The sequence below is a fragment of the Tachypleus tridentatus genome, chromosome 10 (genome assembly GCF_004210375.1).
Source record: "Tachypleus tridentatus isolate NWPU-2018 chromosome 10, ASM421037v1, whole genome shotgun sequence".
NCBI lineage: Eukaryota > Metazoa > Arthropoda > Merostomata > Xiphosura > Limulidae > Tachypleus > Tachypleus tridentatus.
In genome coordinates, this window is record NC_134834.1 from 148,289,379 (window position 1) to 148,306,105 (window position 16,727).

At 30.8% G+C, this 16,727-nt stretch overlaps 1 protein-coding gene across 1 annotated transcript in view; it reads right to left on the minus strand.

Annotated features, from left to right (window-relative positions):
• Positions 1-16,727, minus strand: part of LOC143228535 (ubiquitin carboxyl-terminal hydrolase 48-like) — a 115,409-nt gene that overhangs the window by 82,051 nt on the left and 16,631 nt on the right. Inside the window, exons 13-20 of the mRNA XM_076459777.1 lie at positions 16,648-16,723; positions 14,139-14,247; positions 13,720-13,768; positions 12,745-12,788; positions 10,244-10,357; positions 9,495-9,658; positions 775-867; positions 29-153 (exon numbers count right to left, since the gene is read on the minus strand). Of these exons, the coding sequence (XP_076315892.1) occupies positions 29-153; positions 775-867; positions 9,495-9,658; positions 10,244-10,357; positions 12,745-12,788; positions 13,720-13,768; positions 14,139-14,247; positions 16,648-16,723 (774 nt within the window). The remainder of the gene's footprint in view (positions 1-28; positions 154-774; positions 868-9,494; positions 9,659-10,243; positions 10,358-12,744; positions 12,789-13,719; positions 13,769-14,138; positions 14,248-16,647; positions 16,724-16,727) is intronic.

The window sequence follows — 16,727 nt, forward strand, 5'->3', positions numbered from 1 at the left end:
CAAAGACAGAGAGAGGAAAAAAATGTACCTCACACTCAGGACAAACACTGGCAGTTCTTGGAAACTCAGGAGCATTGGGAAAGTACTGCTTAAGGATCTCCCAGACTTTTGCCTGAACCAATCTTCTACAACCCTCCTTAACAGACAAGTTTGCTGCAAGTAGTCCAGTTAAAGCCACTTATAAGTATAATTTGTTTTTTAATTCCGTTTTAAGAATGTTTCTTACATATATATGTAATTTTTAGATCTTTCAATTCAAAAACAGTAGAATTAGCACTATATATATGTCCACACATATATAACTTCTTTCAATATAAAATACATATTTTTCAGAGAAACCCATAATTCAAATATACTTTGATGTACCCATCCAGTGCACAAGTAAGATACAGGAACCCCTGGGTGACATAAAGGGTCCAAGCTAAACTTTATTCCCCAGGGGGCCCCTGATGGTTCATGCAAGATCTGGTGACAATCAGTCCAGCAGTTTGCCAGTTATAAACAGACACACATATAATACAGCTTTGAATGAAAGATGAAAAGCTATTTTTGATGATGTTCCATCTGTCACAAATGCTAATTACATAGTTGTATCTTGCTTCTAAGAGACAAAAGGTCATAAAAATATAACAGCTTTTTATCCACTCATTCAAGGCTCCATTACTGAAAAATAATTGCTAACAGTAACAGTATAAAAATATCAAAACTAAAAATGTTCATTTGAATAATATTAAAATGCATAGAACAAAATAAAAAGTAATAAATTACACTCACAATGCTCACATAACACATCTTCATTGAAATTATAGCCAGAATTGTCATCGTGATCTTCTTCAGTTGTTGTACCATTTCCTGACATCCCCTCATCTAAGGAATAAAACTATTTTACTAAATATTTTTACATTTCTTACATAGGGCAAAGCCATAAAAAAATGGTTAACTGAATTCTTTTAAGCCTAATCAGAAAACATTCACTGATAAACAACTTACCAATTATTAGGTTTTTATAAAATGGGTGTGAAATTTACTGTTCATTTCTAAAACTAATGTAAAATGTCCTAAACATTTTGAATTCATCAGAGCACATCTGTTTCCCAAGGGGGAAAAATACACATTGAATAAAAATCATTTATAGAAAAAGCAAACTTGTTCTCTTTATTCCATATTTTTCTTTAAAATACTTCACACACATCATGGTATTACTTAAACTACCTAAACCACAACTTTGAGAAGTCACACACTAATGTTCTAACACTTAATGAAAGTTCTTTCTCTGTCCATTTTAAGTGCATGAATAAACTTGGTTTTCAGTTCAGCAGAAATTCATGTGGAGAAACAACAAAAAAAAAAGTTGTGAACAACTTCTACCAAACTACTTGATTTTCTTAATGTTTGTACGTACAGTTTCCTTTATCCTTTTATGCTTTCTGTGTAACAAGATGAATAGGTTTAGTTAAGTCCTTTTGTATTTGACCATACATAAAGTTTTGTTATACTGAAAGTGCTGTGATGTTTGGTTTTCTTATATTATAGTATTCTGCTCATTTAAGTAACTGCAAGTTATGAAAACAACGTTTTTAACTTGTTTATATATATATTTATATATATCTAAAAATGTAAAATGTAGTTAAAATTCAATACACACTAAATGAAACTTTCTGATTAACAAAAATCAGTTTCATTATAATTTCTGCTGGGTAAAAAATTTAATTTAAATGTAGCATGGAAACTGTGACATGTTAAAATTGCATGTGGTGTTTTAGAATAAAAACAAAAAATAAAATTAACAGTTGTAAGAATAAAAAATTTTGAACTTTCAAGCACTGGAACTTTTCAGCATCGTCCCTGAAAGTTATCGCTAGTTCTTACTACTTGTGTGAAAATGGACCTATTAATGGTCAACAGGCCCAAGCTATCCTGGGGAAGTAAGTGAGAAGAAGCAGAGCTATGGAAAACACCATGCTCGATGATCTAAAGGAAATCTTACTTCCTAACCAGGAGTAAACTAGATGAAATGGATGTCCAAAAATTAGGTGATGCATTACAAGCTTAAACCATGACAGGACAATAACTTACAAACATATTGTTTGTGAAGATTGACAACACATCTACGCAACTCTTTTGTTCCACACACACACTGTTTGTCAAAAGTACATATTTACATATATACACATCTATGTATTTCTTTTGTTCCACACACACACTGTTTGTCACCAGTACATATCAACATATACTCTGTTTGTGGATCTCAATATCTTGAGGGCCATATTACAGTCCAATATATAGAATTAGGTTTTTCAAGTACTCAGTATAAAATGTGTATGTCACATTTGAATATTACACTAAAAACAATACAATAATGCTAACAGAATGGGATGTATTGTGTACTGATAAAACACTACTTTTACACCAATACTGTAAGATCTGTTTAACTTTTTAAATAGTCAGAAATTGTTTGTTAAGTTTTGTTCAAATAAAACATACCCTCTGACCTCAAGCTCCTCTTCAATTAAAAAAGCCTGTATTACATATCTATAGTAAAACATACATGTGTCTGTCTGTCTGTCTGTGTGAATGTCTAAAAACTTGTTTTCAGTATAAGATAAACAGAAGTATGTCTATCAAGACAAAATTCTGTATGACCAACAGCATGTTTCATAGATTGTCAGGTTCTGTTACCTATGTGCATGGGCCATGTTCTTTACAGTAGGAGTGTCTGTAACTTGCTGATGATATATTTCAAAAATAAACAGACAACACACAATCAATTTGTTTGAAAATATATTCAAATCAAGCCAAACATATAAAAAATATTCATTACACTGATAACCCTTTTACAATGGGTGTGTATACACATTTGCACACGTTAAGTATTTATGCTACAACTTTTAGTGCAGTACAAGTATCTGCACAAAATGTGGTACACTTTTAGTAAATCTTAAAAGGCTTTTGTACATAAAAAAATCAGATTTTTAATGAAGTATTTTTACTAAAGGTTTGTTTGTGAATATATTGAGCCTATTCTATTACTAGTCTGAGCATGAAGTGATTTTTTCATGTTATGATTTAAAAAAAACAATCCTCATCTGTAAAAATCTCAAATATCATTTGTGTAATATCTAAAACCTCTTAAATAAAAGTTCAATCATCTGTTTCCAGTAAAATTTTATATTTTATCTATCCTAACTCTATATAGAATTGGTTAAATTGACCAACCTCATAAGCACCAAAAAAAAGTATTGAAATAAATGTATGTTATTGTTTTATACACTGACTTTGCATTGTAACATAAAATTACATTCATTTATCCTAAGTAGCTTTAAACTTGTAACAATATATATCTATTTATACTTACAATTTATTGTTTTATTCCTTTGTGATTGCCATTAGAAGTTGGAAGTCACTTAGGGAACGTGAAGCACACATTACACTATAGAATTACATTAGCAACAAGCGACTCCAAGTCTAAGTTTCTCACCTGCATGCCCCATGAAACACTTTTATTATATTAACTGTTTTAACTGATATAATGATAACTAACCTAAAGAAACATTTAATTTGACATTTTAGTTTTATCTTATAATAATAAATAAGGAATACAAATAACAAATAAAAATAAAGCATTTACTCAGATTTTTTTTCTTTTGCTGTTAACTGTGGAGGACACTTAACCTTACTCTTTTTATAAAAATAGTAATAATGCACTAAATACTTTTCTATTTAATTAAATAATGCCCCTAAAAACACAGAATAATAATATACAAAAAAACAGACAATTTTTGTGGCTTTCTATGTGACAAAAACGATTACAAATTCATCCAGGCTAGTCATTATCCTTCCCATGGAAATAAAGCTTGGCTTTCTATTGGTTATAAGTAATATAGTATTAAACATAAGGGAGAACTATTAACGAATCCTGAAAGAGAGTATGTGATAAGAGGGTGTGAAAGAGGGATCAGATTTTTTATTTGATGGTTCTGTAATCAAACAAAATTGAAGGCTATAAAAATTATGGTTTGTCTGAGCAACGACAATATTAAAGTAAATAATTTACATTAAAGTTCATACTTATTGAAGGGGTAGTGAATCAAATAGAGAAAAAATGTCACACTTCTCACTCTGGGGGAAATTCAGAATTTTTAAAAATATTGCCTTATAAAATTAAGAAGTCAAAACTTACATATTATTAACATATGAATTATTAACAACTAATTGGTATAATATAAACAAAAAGTAGTATAATTAAAGTTTGAAAATAACTTGCTAAGAGACTGTGACATGCACAGTTAGACTCATCTATTGCAAAATAGTCAATCACCACAGTTGTATTCAGAGCTTTAAATGATTCTAATTTTCATCAAATGCCTACAGGAGTTGGTTCAATTACCTTAGAACCCAAGTGACAAGAAGAATTTTTTTTCTACCTTGTTATTACAATACAGTCTGCTCTTACTACATTTTAAAAGTTGCCACTATATGCAATTTATAGCTGACCTTACAAACACAGTCTAGGTCTATTTCAATATGTCTCACTAGCTTTGTCTACATTCAAATATTGCCAACTGAGGCCTAGAATTATCTACAAACTACAAGACATTATGATGTAACAATGCATACACAAAGCAATGAGAAATATTCAGAAGGTGTGAGTAATGTGAAGTCAGTTCACAATAACTAAACAGATAATTTGTAAACAGTTACTAAGCAAACTTGCTATAACTGCAACTTCCAAAAATAACTTACTTTAGAATTCACTATATATAAACAACATAATACTCTTGTATTAAAATTAAAATCAACAGTTGTTTATAACCAAAAGAAAATACAAGTTATTTCTTTTGCACTGAAAGAAGCTACACATATTTTCAAATTATGGTTAGTGTCAATGTGTACAAAAAAGACAAACATTTCCTCAAAAACCAATTTATATTTTCAAGTTTAAGCAGTGTTAATGTACCAGAGAACAAGAGAAAAACAAATAAACTTCCTGAAAAACATGTACACATTTTAAAGCCATAGTCAGTGCTAATGTATAGCAATAAAGTTTTAAAAGCAAAGAAAAATTTTCTAAGAAATTTGCATATTTTCAAGTTCTAGTAAAAATACTAAAAACAAGAAAAGTAAATGACAGACGAAAATTTCCTTAGAAACAATAATATATTTTTATATATTTTTCACATTTTAGTCACAGTACTAATACACAAGAACACAAGTTTAAATCAAACACGTATCTTTTCCTCAGGCAACACACTACACGTACATTTGTTACTTTCAATAGTAGTTTAGTTTATTTTGAATTTTAATGAGTTATGTAAGTGTTATCTGTGCAAGCCATCCCTAATACACTAGTGAAAGACTAGAGGAAAGGCAACCAGTCACCACCACCCACCATCAACTCTTGGACTACTCTTTTACTAATGAAAAGTGGAATTGACTATCACATTATAATGCCTCAAAGCTTAAAGGGCAAATGGTTTGGTGAGACAAGGATTCAAACTCACAACCTGTAGACTACAAGCTGAATTATCTAACCACTAACAATTTCAGCTGATCTTACAATCTACAAAAGAATGATTAACTCATTCACATTAATTTCAATAATCAGCTCTCACAACTTAAACGTTTTTCTTTTTAGAAACAACAGAACATGAACTGAGAAGTTTATTAATAAACTTAAACAAAAATATTTAATTGTTTTCTGGGTATAATCAAGATGTTCAAATTAATCCATAACTTTTTATTGAAAGTGTTTGTTGGCACACCAAATGTGTGTGTAAAAAAAAGTCTTCATTAATAAATTATAAGTTTAAAAGTGAAAGTAAAGAAAAACATACAGCAATATGTGAACCAAACTACATCCAGCACTAACAAGGCTCATCTGAAAACCGCTTCTAACAAAACTATTTTTTGTCACAAAGAAACTACCAAAACATTAAGCAGTCTACAAGAAACTATCAAAATCCATTTATTTCACAACAAAGAGCCAAATAAATTGTTTAAAATCACTTCATACTCTAATATGCATGACTTTACAAACTAACAAATCTATCAAAAATAACAGAGACCTTATGAAATATACAGATGATGATGAACACTTCCGATATGTCTCTAACATCGTTAAGCTCTCAGACTTAACTCTCTATGAAACAGAAACTTAATAAAGGTCTGAACTTCTGCCCAAATAACTAGTATTAATGATCCCTAACTTCTTCTGATCTTTGAGAATTCTACAGAAAACTAAAATTTTGCAGTTTTTTTCATAACAAATCCAACTCAACTGAAAACCAAAATACACTGAACTTTAAAGAGAGGTCTTTATGGAGACCAGACCTCCAAAAACAGAGAACCACATTTAGAGAGTTATATCAAGACAGTAGAAAATGACATAATACAGACCTTAAAATTTTCCAAGCAATGTCACAACAATATTAGTAAAGAAAGAAGTGCTTTAAATTGAACAATAATATCTTAATAAAGCCAGCAGATACAAGTGGAGTTATTGTTAACAAAGACTATATCATGGAAACTAACCAGCAACTAGAGAACATTAATTTGTATAACAAACTCTCACATGATCCTACAACTTAGTTTATTAAGACCATAACTGAAAAGCTTAAATAAATCCTCCAAAACAACAAAGTAACCTTTCAGTATTTAATACCCAGAAAAGCTTTTCCTGGTAGATTTTGTCTCTTACACAAAATACATATGAATACCATAAAGCTGTCAGCTTTTGTTGACTAACACACAAAATGTATTCCCTGTACCTTCTCTTCCTACATAAATACCACCCACTTTCTTAACAACAGTGAAAATATTAACACTGACAGACAGTCACCACCCAACAGTCTTCTTTGCACGATGGATGTTTCTTCCCTTTACACCAATATTCCATACGATGAAGGACTAGAAACTATAAAGTCCACATTAAACCTTTCTAATGCATCAGGATCTCAAACAATAACTGCTCTTACCAGCCTGGTTTTAACTCTGAACAACCTTCAAGTTTAATAATGAGCATTACATTCAGGTTAATAGTACTGCAACGACTCCCAATTATGTCAGATTATTTACTTCATATTGAAACTAGCTTTCACAACTAAGCCCTGTAAAACCTAATACATGGAAATGTTACACAGGTGATGTATTTTCATTTGCACAGCTGGTCTTAAATCACTTAAGGAATTTATCAACACATGCAAACTTCTTTCACAAAACAATCAAGTTAACCCACAATTACTTGCCTACCCAGATTAAGTTTCTTGATGTCACAGTTTTCCAAAAAACAGAGTTTTACACTCTGACTTGCACAAAAACCTATGGACAGACCACAATACCTTCACAATAAAAGCTGTCATCCATCTCACATTAAACAAAATATTACCTATAGGTAAGCTCTTAGAATAAAGAAAATATGCTCAGATAAAACAGACTACAGAAAACACACCAAAGATCTAAAACAAACCATGTTACAAAGAAGATATAAAGATACAGATATCAGCAGATAAACTGAAAAAGCTAACAACAGTCAATGAAAACACATCCTGAATCAGAGTAATACTAAGCTTTCAAATATAATTCCTCTTATTATTATTATCTACATGTTTAAACTCAGAAATGTTTCATGAATTCTGAAAAACACATTTCATCTCCTACAACCAAACTATCATCTCAAACAGATATTTCATGAACTTCCTGTTGTCTCCTTCCAAAAAAGCAGAACTCTGAAAGAAATCCTTGTTCACACCAAAGTGAATTACATCCAACACAAAAAGGTTGCCATCCATGCAATAAAACCTGTTGTCAAACCAAATATTCATAAAAACCACTGACTCATTTTCTGACAAGCACAATCAGAAGAAGTTTAAAATATCCCCCCAAAAAATCATTTGTGAAACAAAAAACACCATTTATCTTATCGAATATAAGAAATGCAATCACCAAGATGTTGGACATATATACACAAATCTTAAAGAATATTTCAACAACCATAAATCTTCTATTAACACCAAAAAAAATCTCCTTCTTACTCAACACTTTAATTAACCCTGTCATTCCATTAATGATGTTATTCTGACACGGATTAAAACAGGATTAAAAACTAAAGCAGATAGAGAAATAAAAGAAACTTATTGGATTGCTAATCTAAACACTGTTCAACCTTTCAGAATTAAATAGATTCTTGAATCAGTAATTTCTGTTCATTGGTTTCATCTCTGTTAGAGAAATAACTTTTATTTTTGCTTATTTTTTTATGAAATCTGAATTTACTAAACTTACTACTTATTTAAGATAATTTTTCATACCTGCTTTTGTAAGTTAATTGGTGTAACATATCTTTTTCAACCAGTCTCTAGATGTCACCTTTAATTCACTAAAACACTTAAGTATATTTTTTAAATATACATATATTAAGCCATTTTTAGAGCAAAATTACTATAATGCCTTTTCAAACGCCCTCTTGCCATCGACTACATTGTATCAGAAATGACGTTTTCAACAGTACATAGAGAAAATAGACTTTTACTGGAAAACTGGGTGACCTTCATAATGTCACTAAACTCCCTTAAAATATAATAACTCAAATGATTATACCACTATTCCCAGTTTGCCTCTGAAGAAGTAAGGTCCACCTTTTGAAAGTGCTGGGTTATACAGTTTTTATTCATTCCAAAAAGTATAGGCTATTTTAACTAATAACATTCTCTTCCTTAAAAATAAATTAATTCATGTCTTGTTTCTCAAATACTTTAACTTCTGTGTTTAAGGTTTGATTACTGCTGCTCTTCATTGCTACCCTATTATGGAGTTTTTTTTGTGTCCAAATATTTGCACAAAATTACCCACAATCTCTTTGCACTAGCTTTAAACTGATAAAGTAGACAGAGAGCAGCTTGTCAACAGCACCAAATGCCATTCCATGTTTCACCAAACTAGTGGTATTTGACTGTTACCTTATAAAGAACACACTATTCCAACAAGTGGTGTGTAATACACACATATATACATTTGTAATACTTTTTGGTAATGGAACAAAAACATGTATGCAGTTCACAGCACCAAGCTTAGCTCTTTACAATGTCACAGCATGAGGAATCAAAATTCACTAATGAAACTTAGCACTAAAAACAGCTATATTAAATACAATTAGATTACAAACTACTAATGTCAGTGTAAGGCAAATAAACTGGACTGAGCAGTATCTTCTGGTTTCTCAAACTATGAAAGACTCAGGCTGTTGTAGGGGTGAGCAAAGGAACATAAAGTGAAGTTAAGGCTTAGAAACAAACTAGTGATCTGGATAGTTTTTTACAGTTTATTTAGATGTTAGGCATCAGCAAAGCTCCCTCTGGATTTAAAACGTTAAAACATCAAAAATTCACATTTTAGAAGTAACATCAAGTAAAAACATTATGTTATACAAGTTACAAAACATGTGAATTATTTAATACAAATATTCATTAATTATTTAATTAGAAAAAAACAACTAATACCTGAATGTGACTTCTCAACAGAAGAGCTCATGTGGTCATAATTATTATTATTTTCTTCATAACCGGATGAAGGAGACATGGAATCCCAGTTTTTGTACTGAGATAACACCATTTTCTTCCAGTCTTTTATCGAATCTTTTCCTACCCAGAAGGCATCTTCATCACTGATAAAATAAATTTTTGAATGTTTTTTTTAGTTCTCCAGAGAAAAACACTCAATGAAATATTCACTGACTCATCTACACTAAGTGTGAGTAGCTGAACACTTAGTTCACAAAACATTTCATTATTTTAACATGAAAAACAATGATCTTTATAAACATTTCTGACAACACACTAGAAGAACTGTTATGATAAAGAAAAAAAACACGTGCTGAAAATTACTTCAAAAATTGATTTAATCATCATTAAACATCTCTATCAAGAAACTTGAATAAATAATAGTCATGAGATGAACCAATTCAATATAATCTTCAACAAAACAAGAATTCTCTGGAAATCACTTAAAAGAGAAAGGGTAAAAATATCTCATAAGAAACTCAATAAACATCTCTGGTAATATGCTCACTAGATATTTATCATCTATGAATTACAAAGATAAAATTAACAAACAATAACTTATGATATCTTTCTACTAACTGCAAAACATTTATATCTTTTCATTAATAGTCTGAGATAAATGTTCAATGACTAACAATTCACACGATACATCCTTATCTATTTAAGACAGATTCTAAGCTCTTCCATACCTAGATATCTTCATTTTAAACAGTGAAGTAATAGTCTTGCTGTCTTCTTGAACCCTGGCTCTAATCCTTATCAAGTGACAACGGCTCTCAACACACTTGGTGCACGTAGCGTCTCTATGAAAAATATAATTCTTTATTTGAAATCAGGTTATTCTGTAGATAATAAATATGATTACTAACAATGTCTTCTACATTTGTTTTATTTTATCTAAAAATCTAGGTTATAATTTTAGTAAATATCTTCGAGTATTACAATCAAGATAATTTGAAATTTCATAATTCCTGAGATAACATACTATTACAAAAATGCCATGAATTTCATCCCAACCTTGTGATGACAAGAAGTCCACTTGAAATAAAAATGTATCTGAGGATGACTGGTATGGGTATTAACACTTTTACTACTAAAGCAGAGAACAACATTTCAACCTTCTTAGGTTATTTTCAGGTTAACAAGTAGAGAGTTTGAAACTGACTGTTACCGGGCACATGTCTTAGGGACGAGAGTGTAAACAGGTATGGGATTGTTTCACTTACCACTCTTATAAGCTCATTTTGTTAACATACTCTACTGCAATTGCTGAAGGAACAGTATATTGTATCATAACTGTTAGACAATCTTAACTGGCATTTCCCCAACCTGTTTTGGTTGAAGGTAGTGTTGTCAGAAATTAAAGCATTTTAGCTACACTGATGGAAATGAACTAGTAAATGGATGTTTACAATCTCAAAAACCACTTTCAGAAACTGTTGAAGAAAAACAGTCACATTTCAACAGAATAATATGGAATTTTGGACATGAACAGTGCTTTATGGATAAAAAAAAAAAAAAAAGGCCAAAAACCCCACAGATTTGGGTACAGTCATCACCAGAGAAAATGAACCCAGACAGCTGAATCCACAACTACAAGTGCTTTGCCCCCCTCTTGAAACTAAACATCAGAATTGACTGTCACTTTTATAAAATGTGTTTCAAAAAACTTAAGTGACCCAAGCCCCTTTGGTTCTCAGCTCAATTTGCATCAGACATTTTACTCTAGCAATGGCACTGAGTTATAAATGTTATTTTTATTTTCATTAGTTAAAAATAGATTGACTGGTCTAATAACTTACAAGTTTATGCAACAGTAAAATATAACTGAAAAAAAAAATGCTGCCAAACCAATTTTTCAAATCCCTCAATACAAAGAGGCTAATTATTAACATCAGTTTTTTTTTTAATTTCATTAACATATATATGTTTTATCTGTTTGTATATTTAGATAACTGAAACACAAAATAATGCATGTTTACAAATGAGCACAACCACAAAACTTCTTTTATTACAGTTGCCACCAAAAGTACAACTACAAGCATCAAACACATACTAGTTAAAGAAACTTGAAATCAACATTGTACTAAATACACAGATAGATAGATACAGATACACATTATAGTAAGAAGACAATTTTCAAGCAATTCTGCAAATATTCTGCATTTTACTAAATGTTTTTATAATAATTGTAGGTTATAAATTTCTCTCTGAAAATTTAATATTTTCTGCACAGGCTTTTGTTTGATACATTATAATTTTTCTAGAAAACATTGGCTCGGTTTTATCAAAAACTAACTGATGCATCCATTCAACACATGGAGAAGACATAAGAAGGACAGAATATATATGAATGTCTTGCAGGACTAATTTGTTTTACTCACTTTGTTTCTTCAGTAGCTTCACTTGAATGTGTAGAATGTTTTCCATCTGCTTCATTTATCCAAATTGTTGCTAAGCTGCATTGATTTTGTCTTACCATCCACCCATCTATTTTTTCTTCCTCTTACCACACTACATTTTCTTTATTGCACAGTTTCTAAACTATTTTTAATTTTACTCAAAATTGTAGTTTAGAATTTAGTTCATAGATGGCACTAGAAGTGTTCAATTGAAATTAAAAGGTGAGATGTTTTAATGCTCTAAACATGCCATTTTTTAATAGGAACGTTAATCAGCATCTTAATTTCCTGACGTAATTTATAATGGTATTGAAGGAGTTTGCTGTACGAACATATAAAAAAAACCTAAAATCAACTCGACTGGGATTTAAACAGGAGACATCCACACGACAGCCGAGCAATGTAACCACTGAGCCACTTTAACATTCATTCTTTGAAATCTAACGTTAACAAATATTAATTAAAAATATCATAATATTCAGGTTTAGCTCAATATTGAATGATCTCGGTCTAATTCTGATCAGTTGTCATGAAATAAAAATTATAAACATTTCCAACCATTCTGCACTTCTCCTAGAGGTTTGAGCACTCTCAACCATTGTCACAATTTGAATGTTACAAAGCAGTACCAACAGACAGTGACTTACATATATTATACATACAGATCATCACTTTTTTTTACTATGTTTTACTAGCTCTCATCCCACCCAACTTACTGAACCTACAGAGCAAAATACATTTGACTATTTTTTACATATTCTCTTACACAGGTTAAGTTCTAACTTTACCTTAATCTTGGTCCTCCACCATATTTCTCATACAACTCATCTGCCTAGAAAGAAAAACAAAACTGAAACCTCCCACCAGCTTTTCACAGTTTGCTTTTGTAAAGTATGATCCACATGACAGTCACATGCTTATCTAGATAGACTGGAATTGAAACATAAATAAACACACACAAATATATACATAGTTATATAGATAGAAATAAATATAAATTAACATATAAATATATATAGTATTTCTTCTTATTGTGTGTTTAACACTACAAAGACAAGTTCTAAGAAAAAGACCTAACCTGTGATGTTAAAACAAAGTTTTGATACAGAGGCAGGCAGAGTACAGATAGCCCATGAAGTTTCATAACAAAAAAAATTAAACGAATTATTTTGATTACTAGGATATTTGAAATAATAGAAAAGAATAACAATGAGAAAACTAATTTTAAATAGTTAATTATTTTCATGGCATTAATTAATTTAATTGTAATATTATTTAATAATTATTCTGTATGATGTTAGTTAACTTTATTGATACTCAAAGGTGGTCACCTAGCTTTAGTTGTTAACTGTTTATTCATTTCAATAAAGCAAGTGAACTAAAAAATAGTCACATTATAACACTATCTGTAACCAACAAATAACAAAAAATGTTTTCTTTTAATGATGTCAGTGAAGAAAGCCACTGATTATGTACATGTTAGAAAAAAAAAAAGTGTTGAAGTTGGTAACCTTGGTCTAAACTATTAACAGTCACAACACTGTTGAATATTTGTATGTTACAAGACCTCACCATTAACAAAACAATTAAACTTGGTTGACCCTATCACTTTCACAGATTAACAACTATTTTTAGTTATTAACAAATAATCCTTTTTTACCACAACTTATTACCAAATCCAATGAAAATACAGAAGTTAACGATATAACATTAAATGAAATTCATTTATGCAACCTGTATCAAAGGTGAACACAGATACTTACTGCCTGTTGATTGATATACTTGACATTAGTAACTTTATCTGGATGTAGTCTGTATAAAAATAAACCGTAGAATATTATAGCAACTATCTACTTTATCAAATGTTTATTGAACTCTTTCTGTGAACTAAAGAGATTAATTATACTAATTATATATAATTTCTTTTCAAATCTTGAAAACTGGCCGAGTCCAACAAAGTGCTACACGTTTAATACAAAATATTCTGTCATGATTAATAAATCGATGTGAAATTGGTGAACTAATTTTTGCAATTATGAAATTTAGATTCAAAATGTACACTGATTATACAGAAAAAGAATTATTTCTTATCAGATCCGTTTAAAAAATGCTCAATAAAACTCGCTACTCATGCTCATAAAATCTAACTTTATACAGATTTTCTTTCAAAATAAATTCTTACTTGTTGTGAATACACAGAACACCAGAGTTGTCTATTGCATCCACCTGACCAACATCAGCATTCAACCACTTCATCAACCACTCGCTGCTGATCCATTCCTTTGGACCACCTGCTTTTCAAACATACATTCCTACTTACACAATGTCTGAGGCAGACTTAAACTGAAACCATTCCTGTTCTAGTCAAACAGCTAAAAAGGTTTCTATATAACATTGTAATACATGCTTGAAAAGTTTAGAGTCACATAAAACATTTTACTTTGAGAAGAAATTATTCAGAGCTCTCTTCATCTGCATTATTTTGCTGATATTCTGAAGTGTAGAATCTTTTTTGATGTAAAAGTTAAGAGGCATTTATAACCAACTGCAATTAAATTCAACTAATTTCATTCAGTGTTTTTTGTCATTTAATAAAATCAAGATCTTCAGATATTAAAACCATTTTTCTTTTTCATACTGTACAAAAATTTGGTAATGAATAAGAAAATACAAGTAACTTGGCTTGTAGTTTCTTTTAACCTATAGCACATAAAGAAAGGTCATGGGTGAAAATATGCACAGTGGTACCTCTGTTCTCGAACGACTCAATTCTTGAACAATTTGGTTTTCGAACATATTGTTTGAGAAAAAAATGTATCGATTGTCGAACATAAACTCGATTCTTGAACAAAGTTGTCATGGCCCAAACCCCTGAAATAATCCGACCGATGACCCAAACGACCATTTTCGCCCACGCCAAGCTTGCCCAAAACATTTTACCCACACCTGTTGCTCAGTCCACACCCCCGCTAAAATCTGCTGTGAACGTTCTCGTTTTTCTTTCTGTCTTTTGTTGTTGTTTTTCTAAATATTCTGATTAAATAAGCCACCATGGGGTCAAAGAAGGAAAATGAAAGCAGCAAACCAAAAGAAATGTTGTTAGAGCCACAATAGAGGTGAAAAAAGATCTCATAGTGAAGTATGAGAGTGATGTTCGCGTGTCTGACCTTGATGCACAGTTTGGTGTGGTGAAGTCTACAGTCTGCACCATACTGAAAAATAAAGAGGTCATCAAAGGAGCTGATGTTGCAAAAGGAGTGACAGTGTTTACTAAACAAAGATCACAAACAATGGAAGAGGAAGAAAAACTGTTGTTGATTTGGATAAATGAAAAACAGTTAGCTGGTGATAGCATTTTTGAGACCATCATTTATGAGAAAGCAAAGCAGTTGCATGCTGACCTCCTGAAAAACACCCCTGAAACGAGTGCTGATACAAGTGATGCCTTTAAGGCTAGTAGGGGGTGGTTTGAAAACTTTAGGAAGAGAAGTGGCATACATAATGTGGTGAGACATGGGGAGGGTGCCAGGCAGAAACAAACCTCATTAGACAAGTTTTTGGTGAGAAATAGATCCAATGAGTCTCAAGCAGGTTGTAGCAGTGCAAAGAGACAGAAAAGAGAAAGAACCCTAAAAGGAGAGTTACCTGACATTTTTATGGAAGGTGACTCTCTTTCCAAACAATAATAACCCTCCTGCTCTCCACGTTCCTCACCACCTTTCACTTATATCCATCAGCTCTCCTCAGCACAGGTAAAGTACAGTTATATTTTCATTTATTGTTTTTTTATTGTGTTTATAATTTTTGTGGTTGACTTTATGCATGTAAGTATTATTATACAGGTATAAATAAAAATATTTTAACTTAAAATGCTTCATAATGCATAATTTTTGGAGGTCTGTAACGGATTAATTTAATTTACAGTATTTCTTATGGGAAAAATTGATTCGGTTTTTGAACAGCCTTCTGGAACAGACTAAGTTCGAGAACCGAGGTACCACTGTACCTTGTTTTGGTTTTTATAAAATATAATTACAAAACACGTCCTTAAATTTCTGTTGCATGATGAAAGGTCAACTGACAATATACATGCAAATTTAAAGTTATATAAACTGTTTTATGACTTCGGTACAATACACAAATCAAAGTTGTTGATTTTAAAATGTTTCTGGCAATACATCAGTCAAACAAAATATTCCAAAAAGTCTCTGTCAATGAACTTCTGAATCATTGTCAAAGAAAATATTCTGATTACAAACCCAATAATTGTTAGTAAACTTATCTTTCTGGTGCAAACTAAATCAGAAGAGAAATATTTCATCTTACGTTTAATAACCAATAATTCAACTTGAAGAGTTGAAACATAATAACAAAAACGTTTTCCCTTTTGTTTAGTGTTGTAAGGAAAAATCTGATCAGGAAACAAGGTAACATTTTATGCAAGAATGATAAGGTTCATATATATTTCTCACATAAAGTACCTCTAAATTTCATGAACTAGGCATTAATAGTTTTATTTCAACTAAAGTTTGATGTAACTTACAGGTTACTGATGTGTAAATCTCATTTTAATAAAAACAGCTTATAAGTGACTGATCTTATTATAACAGGCACATTACCCTATAGAAGATAGAAGTCAAAACATTCATAATTAAACAAATATTTTTCATAATTAAGTCACTTTCCATCACCTTCAGTAGCTGGTAATATATCATACAATGTCCGAATTTCTGTTTGTCTTGCTTTTCCTGACTGGACATTTTGTTCCTAA